The sequence below is a fragment of the Sphaeramia orbicularis genome, chromosome 21 (genome assembly GCF_902148855.1).
Source record: "Sphaeramia orbicularis chromosome 21, fSphaOr1.1, whole genome shotgun sequence".
Classification (NCBI taxonomy): Eukaryota; Metazoa; Chordata; class Actinopteri; order Kurtiformes; family Apogonidae; genus Sphaeramia; species Sphaeramia orbicularis.
Window position 1 is genome coordinate 29,149,874 of NC_043977.1, and position 15,245 is coordinate 29,165,118.

Sequence of the window (15,245 nt, forward strand, 5' to 3'; positions counted from 1 at the left end):
AATTGGCAATTTGTCTTAGATACTACTGAATGGTGCACATCAGGGGGATTTAGAAAGCGCGTATATGCAATGCTGGCTGAAAAATAAGTAGGTGTATGTTGTATACCGCCGTACACCCTGGACTACACCACTGACTTTTTTTTATGTAAGGAATGCAATTCTTTACCTCTATTTTCAACTAATATCTCTACCTCTACTTGAATAAACTACTTGATCTATCTACTTACATTCTTATGAATAATAATGCTGAAATTGGAATCTATGATTTCATTTTATCTGCAGAGAAGAGTATTATATGTAATAATGCATGATTTACATACAAAGCCTCTCCATATGCCTCCACCTGTAAAAACAGTTGCATAATGTCTGTGGAAAACTGAGGAAATAACCCAGATGAAGTCATCTGGGTTATCTCAGGTTGAGTATATGTGACATCAAACCCCACAAGGTAAATAGGTCTGAGGTTTCTTAATGGTGGAGTGCACAGAGGTGGAAGAAGAAGTATTAACTAAACCATACAGGGAAAAGACTCCCCTGCAAGTAAATGTACTGCATTCAAAACCACCTTAGGTCGATGTTTGGAAGTGTTATCCACAGAATTCACTTGAAGTAAAAGTAGTCTCTGTGCATTAAACTGTTTTTGGATTCATTGTAATGCTGCATCGATTTGTATTTTGCATTTTACTGCTGCAAATGTTTAAAGCTGAGCTCATTTTGGCAGACTGAGGTGGCATCGGCAGTGATGCGACTAGTGTGCTGGGATGAAGAGGGAGTTGAACCAAAAACATTAAGCTCACAATTTACTGGTTAGTCGTTCCTACCTTCATTAGTTGTGGGTACAGATGGAGAGAACAACGCCACGGATACAAGGGAAAGCTGTTGTTGTTAATGAAAACTAACGAAATGGCGAAAACTAGAATTGAAAAAACATTTTCGTTAACTGAAATAAATAAAAACTACAATTAAAAGAAAAAACAATAACTAAGTGAAACTGTATTGTGTGCTTACAGAACTAACTAAAACATATAAAAATGATGGAGAAAATTCCCTTTGTTTTCATCTTTGTCAATGTCGGATTGATATGAAATCGATTTATATCGCTCGAGCAAGTTTAGCTGGCGGCACCATATGGCACTTCACCGCCCGTCACTTCGTGTCTCTTGTCGTTTAGAGTCGGCTTGTCATCTCCACTCTACCTGGTAACATGGAAACTAAAGTTGAGAGAGGGTGGCTGGGCTCTCCCACCACCACACTTCCACAATGGGAGGAGCCAGAAGAGTTGGTTTGGCTTTCTGGTCAGGATGCATCATGGAAACCTGGAGCCATACTGACCAGATGGAGGGATTATGTCTCTCAGCTGGACTGGGAACACCTAGGAGTCCCACCCCCGGAGGAACTGGAGGAGGGGGCTGAAGGGAAGGAAAACTGGGCTTCTCTGCTTTGGATGCAACCCTGGATGGATGGATGGATGGATGGATGGATGGATGGATGGATGGATGGATGGATGGATGGATGGATTACTGTTGGTTAGTTTAATCTACAGCTTCCCATCCAACCTTAGGGTCGTGAAGATGGTTTTCATGGGCTGTTAATAATTTAAAAAAAAAAAAAGGTAATACTAGAAAAGCACTTGAAGAGCACAGACCTCTGCCAATGCAGATCACCCCCACCCACCCCCCGATCACCACCAAAATTTTATCATTTGTTCCTTGTGCCAGTATCAACATTTCCTGAAAATTTCATCCAAATCCGTCCATAACTTTTTGAGTTATCTTGCTAACAGACAGACAGACAAGCAAACCCAGATGAAAACATAACCTCCACTGTTCCTTGGCAGAGGTATTAATATGATGCTCATTTTAGGCATGTTGTTCTTACCAAAACCATGTGTTCATTGTGAAAGATGCAACAAAACAAAAACGGCAAAAAAATATAGTCATATGTTCGGGATTTGTTTGCGTCTGAATGCACTGATGCCTTGATAATGTTACTTGATAAAAGCATCTGTAGATGTTATCCCACTTTCCCTGACTTACATCGCAACATTCCAGCAAAATGGATTCAACCCAACATTGTTTAGATGGTTGAAAAGTTAGGAAAAATGGAAACATTAAGGCCATTAATGACATGATTTTGTAACTGTGAGCCCAGAGGAGATGCAACATTTATCTTTTGAGTCTCCACCTGAAAAAAGTTTTGGAACCACTGATCTACAGCTGTGCACCAAGGTTATAATAGTTTTGGATTTTTCATTATAGTTTAGTTTTATTTAGTTTTGACTTTTTTTTCTCTAATTCAGTTAGTTTAAATTAGTTTTTAGAGCAGGTTTGCTAGTTTTTATTAGTTTTTGTTATTTTCTAAATGCTTAGTTTTAGTTTAGTTTTAGTTTCTTTATATCTTTTATCTTCTTCACCGTCAAATTCAAATAAATCCCAGACAGGACTCTGCTGCTTTCTCCCAACTTCAGTCTACATGTTTCCAGGTAGAGTGGGCACGAGAAGACGACTAAACGACAAGTGACAAGAAGTGATGGACTATTAAATATCCTAAGATGCCAGCAGCTAAAATTGCTTGAGGGAAATAAATCGATTTTATATCAATCCGACATTGACAAAGATGAAAACGAAGGGAATTTTATCCAGAATTTTTATACATTTTAGTTAGTTTTGTAAACATACAATACAGTTTCAGTTAGTTATCTTTTTTTTTCTTTTAATTATAGTTTTTTATTTATTTCAGTTAACGAAAATGTTTTTACAATTCTAGCTTTCGTCATTTCGTTCGTTGTCGTTAACGATAATAACCTTGCTGTGCACCATGTTCTATAATCTATATATCATCATATGTTTGTTGAGATGTACAGTGAGAGCCCATATCTCTAAAAATTCAACAAGAGTTCACAAGTTCAGCAGACAAGATCAGAATAACAGTCCTGGTTTCAGGTTTGTGGCCATGCATTTTCAAACTAAGACTGGCACTTTCTTGCAGAATATAGTGTGTGTTTGAGTGGAATATTACCACAGTCCCTTCTCTCAACAAACAGCTCTACAGAGCACTGGGGTTTTGATTCCTCACAATGATGACGGGGGATAGGAGCTAAGAACACCTGAAAAAACACACACACACACACACATACACACTCCACCGGCCCCCTGACTGAGACTAGAAGGGTGTGTTGGTTATAGATAAGATTTTCTCTGATGTCCTGATTTCTCTTATTTCTAAGCCAAATGGCCTCCTACTGCATCACATCACAACATCCCCGCTTCTTCAAATGCACACTCAACCTCACATGACCAGAAAGGGCACACGTTTATGGGCTTCAAATGGTACAAATAAAAGATTTTTGTGCCACAAAAGCAGGCAAAGTCTACCATGTCAGAACAATACTTACTCTCTGTAGCTGCTATGGGGCTTATTTAATTACAACAAATCCTTTTTGTTGAAAAGTCATAAATAAAAGAACTAGCTCATCATCTTGGGTTTACTAACTCTGCTTAATTATTCATCCAGCATTAATTAGGCAATCAGCTGGCAATGTATTTAGCTCAACAGAGCCCATAAAATATGAATAGCCATCACTTGTCTGTATGGTGTGGCTGCATATCTACACTTGCTCACTTACAGTGTTGGGATCTATTTTGTGAGTAGAAACATACTGTGAAAGATGAACACTTTGAAGAAAATTCAGCTTAAGAGACAAGATATATCGACACGCACAGACACAGGCTCACAATGCAAGCCTATTACTTAACCTTTATGGCAAGGATGTCAAACTCATTTTCCTTCAGGGGACATATTCAGCCCAATTTGATCTCAAGTGCACCGAATCTGTAAAATAATAGTATAAGAACCTAAAAATAATGACAACTCCAAATGTTTCTCTTTGTTTTAGTGCAAAAATCCCCCATTAAATTATGAAAATACTCACATTTATGTATATCCAGACAAAAAAGATGTGAATAAGCTGAAAAAACTGAAAAAGGACTGCGATTTTGACAATATTATGCCTCATTTTATCATTTATACATGTGCATTACGGATCAGATCTATAAAGACAAAAAACCTTTAGTAACAGGTAAAATTGTGCTACATTTTCTTTAGATATTTCAGGTTCTTATTTGTCGGGTAATTCACATTTGATTGTTACAGGATAGTTTGTAAATGTAAATATTTTCATTATTAGATGTTAATGTTTTTTGTACTAAAACAAAGACAAAAATTTGGAAATGTTATTATTTACAGGCATAATGTAGTATTCTTTTTTTCACATCAAACCAGGAAGAAAATTTGCAGCCGTTATTTATAGGTTATTATGCTATTATTTTACTTGAGATCATATTTGTCTTTATGTAGAACCTGGATTAAAACAAGTTCGACACCCTTGATAGTGTAATTTTTGCACTTTACAAATTCATCCTGCGGGCCGATTGGAACCTTGGCCCATGGCCCACATGTTTGACACCTCTGCTTTATGGTTTATTATCATTTGCTTAAATGTCAGTCAAATAAAAACACAATGTACTCAAATTTACAATTAAATATTAGCATTAATATCACAGTATGACCTAAACCAGGGGTGTCAAACTCATTTTAGTTCAGGGGCCAAATTCAGCTCAATTTAATCTCCAATGGGCCAGACCAGTAAAATAATAACAGTGAAAAAAGTAAAATTATATTATGATCAGGTTTATATCTACAAAGTTTCCTTAAAAATCTGAATAACATGAACTTGAATTGTCTTCAGTAAAACAAATGTAATTTTAACAATATTCTGCCTCGGTTTACCAGTTTATCATTTATAGATGTACATTACAATCGCACAAAACATTTAGTAACAGGCAGAATGTTAGTAAAATTGCATTTACTTTTCTTAAGACATTTCTGTTTGTTCATATTTGTTCAGGTTTTTCACATTTTATAAATATTTTCATGTAATTTTACTTTTTTACACCAAAAAAAACACACAAAAAATTTAGGGTTGTCATTATTTATAGGTTATTAAGATAATATTTTACTGGTCTGACCCACTTGAAATCTAATTGGACTGTATGTGGAACCTGAATTAAAATGATTTTGACACCACTGATTGTTAATATCTTCAGTGTAATTTTTGCATTTCATCAAATTCATCCTGCGGGCCGGATTGGACCCGTTGGCGGGCCGGATTTTGCCCCCGGGCCGCATGTTTGACACCTGTGACCTAAACCTTTAAAATAAAAAAAGTGAAAATGATTGCCTAATGTTTTTTTGTACATACTGTAACAAATGATCTGATATGACGTAAAATCACATAAAGCCTAGGAGTACCACAATCATAACCGTAAAATTAAAAAATCCCACCAGAGTATAATACTATCCTGGAAATAAGGTTGGGTTATCAAAATAGTGTAGACATGCAGCAAGGTTGAAGATTCATCCATGAGACCATACCTGCTTCTCTTATTAAAATCATTTTAATTCTGTTACCAAGTTTTTTTTTTTTACATGTTCATGAAAAAAAAATGTAAAAGGTCAATTCCTTACTATTTTCTTTTGGTATTAGGTGATTTGAACAATCATGAAAAAATTTGGTCCACAATTACATATTCCAGACATCTAATGATGAAAAAAAAAAGAAAAACCTCTTTTTCCCCATTGTGGCTGCAAAAAAAAAAGGAAAGTTCTTGTTGGATTCAGTGCTTCATTTATGGAGGGTCAAAATGGGATATACTGTACTTTATTACTTTATCTTATAATCAATGTATTCCCATCATGCACAGCAAATAACAGGAAGAGGCTTTATTTATAATGGTTTATGTTTACCGTTGCTCTAGTGGATTCTGGGCGTGATTTTTGTTGCATTTCAACATCTATTGTAATGGTAATGGTAATGGAGATGTTTTGGTGACATACTAACCAGTCACAAGAAAAAAATGTTGCCGTTATATTATATTATATATTATATTATATATTTCTCCAAACTACAGTTACATAGAATTTCAACATTTCCATGCTGAGAAACTCCTGTAGGTTTGGGGGTTTTGGTTTAAACAGGAAAGGTGCTTTGGTTAGAGTTAGGAAAAAAACTGTGGTGTACATATTAATAAATAAATGAGTAATTTAAAAAAAAAAAAAACATTCTCTTGTTTTCCATGTATCTAGTGTCTTTTGTTGAACTTAGCAAAGAGTCACTGCTTAAATCTGACCCTAAATTCATTATTTCCCATTACCCACTTAAAAACCAGAAAAAAAATCACAGGAAGATGCAATCAGTTCTGAGCATTTGGAGAAACAGTGCAACATGACAGACATTCTAAGGCAGACCTGGGCAATGTGAGGCCTACGGGTCACATACGGCCCAGTAGGTGACCCTGACTGGCCCTCATTGAGGTTATTGACAAATTAAAATTGGCAGCCATGGCCTACAGGGCTGGAGAGTCGGCTTGTGACTGAAGGGTTGTCGGTTCGATTCCACAGACTAGAAAAATTGTTGGCTGATGTACCCTTGAGCAAGGCACTTAACCACCCCATCTGATATGGCAAGCCTGCTGCTCCTAGTCTGTGGTGTGTTCCTGCATTTTCTATCAATAGGTTAAAAGCAGAAGTTAAATTTCAGTGTGTGGTGCATGTACTGTAAAGCGTTTTCCTTGATTTTTGTTTTTACTGTCATTTGTGATGATTTTCTTTTTTTTTTTTTTTTTTTATTATTTTTTTTTGCCTAGTTTTGATTGTGTAACTGTTTTTTGGAGTTCAACCAGATGTCAAAAAGCATCTGGACTGATTTAGAAAAAAAGAGCCCAAAAACATAAACTACTGGACCCACATTCAAATACTTGCTGTAGTTCAGTGTGTTCCAGTTCACAGTTCATGTTCAACATTCTAAATCTTTTATTGATGTATATTCTGAGTGCCTTATTCAGTAAAAACCTGTCAAACTTCAATGCCTCTTTTTGTCTTCTTGTTATTCCACCCTGTTTTGACCCTTAAACACACAGTAAAACCAAACCACTGAAGAAAAGGAACACAAGCAGCTTTTATGACACTGAAACAGACGCAAATCCACCTGAAATCATGTCTCAGGGGTTAAAAGGTTAATTAACAGTATGCTGTAACTTTAAACTGCAGATGGATTATTATTAGGTTATGTGCACCAGTACATAACCCCACCAGTACATGTACAGGTAAAAACGATACTACTCTAGTATTTCTGCAAACATGTTCTGTTTTGTTTTGTTTTGTTTTTCTCTGTACATCTATCAAATAAAGGCATACATTTTTAAAACTGTTTGGACATACAGTGAGTAGAGATGGTTCAATGACAAATAGATCCTTTTCCTCTAGTTTTACTCATTTTTTTTGCGAAAACAGTAGTGACTTATAACTATAATCAGACTAAGTTTTATTTATTTATTTACTTCCTTAATGGTTATAAGTTTTCACAATGTGACACAAAATGCTGACATTTTATTTATTTATTTAATTCTCATTTCTGTATTTATTTTCTTCCTAAATGGTTATAAGTTTTCAAAATGTGACACAAAATGTTGATATATTTTACTGTCATTTATTTATTTGTTTGTTTTCTTTAACGGTTTTAAATTTTTACAATGTGACACAGCATGTTGACATTTTTCTCATTTATTTATTTATTTATTTATTTTCTTCCTTAATGGTTAGAAATTTTCAAAATGTGACACAAAATGTTGATATATTTTACTATCATTTATTTATTAATTTACTTCCTTAATGGTTATAAGTTTTCTCGTGACACAAAATGCTGACACATTTTATTATTTATTTATTTACTTATTTTCTTCAACAGTTATAAATTTTCACCATGACACAACGTTGACATTTTTTCCTCATTTATTTATGTATTTATTTATTTTCTTCCTTAATGGTTATAAGTTTTCATAATGTGACACAAAATGTTGAGATATTTTATTTATTTATTTATTTATTCAATTCTCATTGATTGATTGATTGATTTTCTTCCTTAATGGTTGTAAGTTTTCACAATGCGACACAAAATGTTGATATATTTTATTGTCATTTATTTATTTATTTATTTACTTTGTTAATGGTTATAAGTTTTCACAATGTGACACAAAATGTTGGCACATTTTATTCTCATGTATGTATGTATTTATTTATTTTCTTCAGCGGTTATAAATTTTCACAATGTGACACAACATGTTGACATTTTTTCATAATTTATTTATGTATTTATTTATTTTCTTCCTTAATGGTTATAAGTTTTCATAATGTGACACAAAATGTTGACATATTTTATTTATTTATTTGTTTATTTAATTCTCATTGATTGATTGATTGATTGATTGATTGATTCATTCATTCATTTTCTTCCTTAATGGTTATAAGTTTTCACAATGTGACACAAAATGTTGATATATTTTATTGTCATTTATTTATTTATTTATTTACTTTGTTAATGGTTATAAGTTTTCACAATGTGACACAAAATGTTGGCACATTTTATTCTCATTTATTTATTTATTTATTTTCTTCAGCGGTTATAAATTTTCACAATGTGACACAACATGTTGACTTTTTTTCATAATTTATTTATGTATTTATTTATTTTCTTCCTTGATGGTTATAAGTTTTCATAATATGACACAAAATGTTGACATATTTTATTTATTTATTTAATTAATTCTCATTTATTTATTTATTTATTCATTTATTCCTTCCTTCATTCATTCATTTATTAGTTCATTTATTTACTTCATTAATGGATCTAACTTTTCACATTGTGACACAAAATGTTGGCAGATTTTATTCTCATTAATGTATGTATGTATGTATGTATGTATTTATGTATGTATGTATGTATGTATTTATTTATTTATTTATTTATTTATTTTCTTCAGTGGTTATACATTTTCACAATGTGACACAACATGTTGACATTTTTTCCTCATTTAGTTATGTATTTATTTATTTTCTTCCTTGATGGTTATAAGTTTTCATAATGTGCCACAAAATGTTGACATATTTTATTTATTTATTTAATTAATTCCCATTTATTTATTTAATTAATTCTCATTTATTTATTTATTCATTTATTTACTTCATTAATGGTTATAAGTTTTCATAATGTGACACAAAATGTTGGCACATTTTATCCTCATTTATGTATGTATGTATGTATTTATTTATTTTCTTCAGCGGTTATACATTTTCACAATGTGATACAACATGTTGACATTTTTTCCTCATTTATTTACGTATTTATTTATTTATTTTCTTCCTTGATGGTTATAAGTTTTCACAATATGCCACAAAATGTTGACATATTTTATTTATTTAATTAATTAATTCTCATTCATTTCTTTATTTCCCATTTCTTTATTTCACACATTTTTCATTCATACTCCTTCGCGCTTCCGGGTCGGAACTCCTCTGGGTTTGTATCCATTGAAAAATCCAGAGGAAACTGTGGGCTGAGTGTGTGTTTGCGCTGTGCTCCTGCGCCGCCATGTCGGCTCTAAGCCTGTTTCCATCCCGGGAACATCCTGGGAAGCGGCTCGGCGCCAGAATGGAGGCCGGAGCAGCAGTTTCATAACCCCCGTGTGGGAGGAGCCTGCTTTTCTGGAAGCTCCGTGGAGCTGCACGTCCGGGGCTGCACACGGGCGACGGTGGAGAGGAAAAACACGAGCCCACGGCTGGAAAGTGCTGAGGAAAAGTGGATAACATTTGTCGGTTGAAGACTTGAACCCCACGGGCTGTGGGAGGGGGTGGTCCGTGGGTGCATCCGTAGAAACAGCCCGAGTGTAACCCCGGAGCTGTTGGGGATGTGCGGATCACTCCAGCCCACCTGGATCTGGATCGGAGCTGTAACCGGAGCCTGATGCGCACCGTCCACGGGGCTTTCGCACATTGAAACAGTGTCTCCTGAGTGGATCCGAGGCGCGGACACGGCACAGGAGTAGTTTTCCACACTGTTGGGTTTGTTTGACTCGCTTTCCAGACGGGGACTGCGTGGAAGGCGGGGCCGAACCGGCGGACTCCCAAACTGGATTACTGAGCTCCCCCTGTGCCGATTCACCCAAAGCGACGCAGCGATTTTTTTAGAGGGGGGGGCGGGGGGTCGACGAAAGAGGCAACAACTGGGATTGAGCCCCTCTTCTTTGAAACTCTTCCCCCCACTACTACCCTTCTGCTGTTGCACAACAACAACAAGAAGTGTGTGGCATTTCATTTGTCAGTCGGTCAGCTGCGCGTGGCCTTCGCGTCTCCAGTTACGAGCGTAATAGAATCGGGTTTGGGACGCATATTTTTGGGGATAAATTCCCCCCTCAGCCGGGGTTTGGACTATGGCGGACGACGACATTCTCTTTGAAGATGTGTACGAGCTCTGCGAGGTCATTGGCAAGTAAGTGTTGCATTGCTGATGTGTGTGTGTCAGTGTTTGACGGCTACGGCTCTGGTCACGGGGGCTTTCCAATTAGCTCCTCATAATAACCTCAAGGTATGGCACGCGCGGCTCGTGCGCACGCAGGCACGCGCACACACACACACACACATATACAAAAACGCGTGGGGATATTTGCGTCTTAACTAATGGCGTGTCTGTGGCTGTACATACGTTGACACCTTCTACAGTTTATACCCTTTAATTCTGTTTTTAATATCTGCAACATGCGTGTTTTTAGTTTTTTTTTTTTTTTTTTTTTTTATGAGTGAGTGCATCCACGCGCAGCATTAGATGAGATAGAGTTTTACTGTGCATGCATGCATTCGTCATCCTTTTGCGTGTTTTTGTGTTTTTACAGTTGTTCAGACCTACTGGACTTGGTACAATGTGTGCGCTTTGACCTAGTGGCAGTTGGCAACTTGCTGCAGAGATTAAAGGGCAGGGCACAAACCAACATGAGTCATGCACATAGCACATCTGGACATGGTTAGCATTTGGAGGTCTCATCCAGGCCACTTGGAATGATATTCACTCCCAGAGTAAGATGATAGTAGGGTATGTCTCTGGATGGATTTGGAAAATAGAGGTCCTAACATTCACCCCTAGCAGTGGGTATCCCTCATGGAAGCAGAGCCTTACATAAACCCCACATACACACCCCTGTTTACTACACAAACTATTTCCTATGCTTTTTTTTGCTCATAAGATTTGAGATCAGAATAAGACTTTCCATGAAACCTTCTCCTACTTCAGAAAGATAGTTTTGTAATTTATCCTGTATCCCTACATCATGTTTATACTCATGGCTCTGTGGTATCGACTGGTCATTCAAGTCTTAAAATAACACCTTATTCATCTTTTAATTCATACTTTTTTTTTTTTTTATCTTTAATCATTGTGAGTCCAGCTCTTCTGTGTTAAAGTCAACAAATGTCAGTCTTAAACCTGATACTGTCTACCACAGGGGTGTCAAACTCATTTTAGTTCAGGGGCCACATTCAACTAAATTTGATCTGTAGTGGGCCGAACTAGTAAAATAATGACATAATAATATAGAAATAATGTCAACTCCAAACTTTTCTCAATGTTTTGGAGCGAAAAAAGTAAATTTACATTATGAAAAGGTTTACATCTGCAAACTATCTTTTCAAAAGATGTGAATAACATGAACAAACAGAAAAAATAAGTGTAATTTTAACAATATAATGCCTCAGTTTATCATTGAAACATGTACATTATAACTTACAGATCACAGTGGCTCTACAAATACACAAAACATTTAATAACAGGTAGAATATTGTTAAAATTGTACTTACTGCTCTTCAGACATTTCAGGTTGTTCATATTTGTTCAGGTTATTCACAATTTTTTATTTTTTTTTTTACAAAATTATACTTTGTTTTAGTGTAAATACATGAAAATATTTACATTTACAAAGAGAAAATTTGAAGTTGTCATTATTAATATGTTATTATGATAGTATTTGACTCGTCCTGCCCACTTGAGATTGAATTGGTCTGAATGTGGAACCTGAACTAAAAGGATTGTTAATATCTTCAGTGTAATTTTTGCATTTCACAAATTCATCCGACGGGCCGGATTGGACCCTTTGGCGGGCCGGATTTGGCCCCCGGGCCATATGTTTGACACCTGTGGTCTACCAGCTGGAAAAATTTACCAAAAGTCAATTGAATAATCATATTCCTGCATAAAACCTACCTTTCCACTGCAGGTATGCTGTTTACATTTTGATCAACCTTGAGCAACTTGACTAAAAAACAGATAATTTAATAAAAACTCACTTAAGTTTGGGTAAAATAATCTTAGATCTTGTATTATAAAACAATAAATCCTACTTCCTAATATGTGTTGACAACATGGGAAAAATGATTAAAAAAATGATTAAGGTTAAATGGTGATATGTTGCTGCTAGATACCTTTCTCTCAAGGCGGTGTTTTGACAGTTGACTTGTTAAGCTAACCCGTGTGAAAGTAAATATGGCTGTGAACCCTTTTTGGATGACTACCAACCAGAGCTGATCACAGAATGGTAGCAGGATCACTTGACAAAGGCCAACCTCCAATCCTCTCCAGTCATCAGCCCTTTGTGTTCTTGCTTTCACCTTTGTTCCGCTGGTGACTACCTGTGCCAACCACACCTGGGATTTTCCGACGTGAATTTGCTTAAAGAAATCGAGCAACTTGATAAGGGAAGCAGTAAATGCTGAAGAAACACCGTCACTTTAGCTGTCGCGTTGAATGGAGATCGCTGGAGAAAATCTGCTGAAGGAAAACTGCTTCTTCTCCTTCTTACCGACATTTCTTTCAAAGTGCTGCTCTTGAATGAAGCACTTCATTGGGCATCCAAACATAAGCTCCATGTGAATTAGGAGCTTGGCAGGCCTGACAGACGTAGTCAGTCAGTCATAGCAGGCTGACTAGTTATGGGACGTCTGCAGTGTCACAGAGATGTTGACTGTTTGACGGGGTGATAAGACCTGCGCTGTGTTGAACATGTTTAAGCAAGCCTGAAAAACAGTGTGTACGCGTTTTATCCCACACAGTCATAGACAATTTCTTCATCTTTCATTCAAGCACACAGGCACAGACCTAAAGAAATCCCCCTGCGTTGGCTCCTTGCCTTACCACAGCCATGTATAAACACTCACCTTACCACAACCGTGCATAAATATGTACACATACCAAATCACAGTTTGATATACACGATAAGCAGATGTGTTAAAGTATGTGTTTGGGAACAACACTGTAAAATCAGCCACACACAAGCACTTGAGTTCTCTGAATCACAGCCTTAGTCATTGTATTCGACAGATTGTCTACAGATGCTTTCACACTGGCTCTTTGAGGCAAGAATGTTGTGTCTTTACTCCGACTCGCCTTTTAGTATTAAAGGTACAAACATGGAATGGGAGGCCATTGTTGTTCTGCTTGTAAACTGGCATTGGAGATACTCAGAGATGAATTGACATCTGTGTAAAAGGTACTGTCAGTAATTGTCCGCCAACGATTGATTACCTTGAAAGATATTGAAATGTAAATAGGGTTCGACGGACTATATGTATTACTGCGAAAGAGATCTTTTTTTCCTTTTTTTTTTTAGATGTATACTATGTTTTTTACCATCTAGTTTACTAATATCAACCAAAAATTTGGATTATTTACAAGACACATTAAAGTTTTACAAAGACATACCCTTTACTACAGGCTTGCTCTATTTGTGTTGTCCATGTCATGACAGATTAATTAAGATAAAGACAACTGTGGACATGTATTAACTGTCCAGTACAAACTGATTTTGGCAGAAAATCCACTTGTGGGACAAGTGTACCGTACGTCAGACTGTTTGACGTATTTTCCATGCAAACTTAAAAATCTTAGGTAAGAAACACTTGGCTAAGGACATGAGATGCTGTTGTTAAGTGTCTGCCAACTGTGAAGTCAGCAAAGTCTGGAATCTTCTCTGAGCAAAGGACAAAATCAAACAGCATTACTGTTTAGAAAACAACTCTGGTGTGGACACATGTAAATCCTACTAAATTCCAACGCTGTTTCACACCCCTGCGTCTTTAAATGTAAATGACTTGATATAAAGAAGTAAAGCTGGTACGATGAGGGGTCTTCTTAATGGCAGTTTAGTGGCTTATGATTACCCCCAACAGTCTCTCTGTGATAGTGGGTTGCTCTAACTACTGTTTGACTCTCCCCTCAGTATTACAGCAAGGTCTCCATTTGGTATAATGGTAGGGTTATCCTGCAAGAGTGAAAATCCCATCCCTTTTATAAAAGTGGCTAAATGATAGTGATAGTCTTTTGTCTGCACCTTGAAGGAATTCGGTACACTTAGCCCAGTGCCCACGCTAAGTTCCTGAACCCTTTATTGAAAGCATTAGGAAGGACAGAAGTCACCTGGGGAGCCTATTGTATTTGACTGTATTGTACAATGCTACAATCCACCAGGATTTTGGTTTTGTACCCTCCATCTTGGGTCTTTTTTCACCTCTTGGTCTATTTCTGATCTTCAGTCACTTGTGGACATCTCAGTCAATGGCAGGCATATACACGCTTTGTCTGTGAGCTGGCACTGATTTGTTTTATTTTATACCACCCTCTCTTGCTTGTTTGTTCATTTTTCAGGGGTTTGTGTCGGAAAAAAGCAAAAAAAAAAAAAAAAAAAAGATCATATATAAAAATTTTAAAAAGAGCTATTGATTTGCACTTTGCAGGAGAGAGAGCGATCTTTTATCAGCTGACCTGCTGTTCTCCGTGTGTATAGAGCTGCTGCAGACACCGCTTCCTTTTGGGACTGCACTGAAGTAGCAATAGTGGGTTTTGATCCAAGAAGAGAGTGGATTAACCGGAGGGAAACCCAACCAAATGACAACACAGCAGTCAGAAAAAACAGTACTTTAAAAGCCTCCGGCCCCAGGTCTCTCTCAGGCATGAGTGTGTGTGTATGTGTGTGTTCTTTTGGGTTGGACTCGTGTGCCATACAAGCCTATATATAGGTCATACTGAACAGTACTTGGAAAGCAGTGTGTTAAACACTGCTCTCTGTGCATGTCATGCTGTAGGTGAAGGTGCTTATTTGCGCAGATATATCTTTATACGATGCTTGAATTTTTGAGCAACAACCTCGAACAATCCCCCCCTCCTCTTTATCCACATGTATGTTTGAATATGTGTAAGTTGTGTACATCAGTGTTGTTGCTGTCAGATTGATCAGGCCTGCTCCTGTGCTTCTGCATCCCGAGGCAAAAGGAATACAACAAAATGGAGTGAGGGTGGGAGGGAGTAAATAGAT

The 15,245-nt window shown here is 36.5% G+C and overlaps 1 protein-coding gene across 17 annotated transcripts in view; it reads left to right on the plus strand.

Moving 5' to 3' along the window:
* The first annotated feature begins 9,639 nt into the window (after positions 1-9,639).
* caska (calcium/calmodulin-dependent serine protein kinase a) overlaps positions 9,640-15,245 on the plus strand; it is a 198,879-nt gene continuing 193,273 nt past the window's right edge. For 8 of the 17 annotated variants that reach the window (XM_030125743.1, XM_030125746.1, XM_030125744.1 and 5 more), the window contains exon 1: positions 9,641-10,381. In XM_030125743.1, coding sequence (XP_029981603.1) covers positions 10,323-10,381 — 59 coding nt within the window. In that variant the 5' untranslated portion in view covers positions 9,641-10,322. Of the gene's footprint in view, positions 10,382-15,245 lie in introns of all 17 variants that reach the window. The other 9 variants (XM_030125750.1, XM_030125753.1, XM_030125755.1 and 6 more) reach the window with 2 other exon arrangements.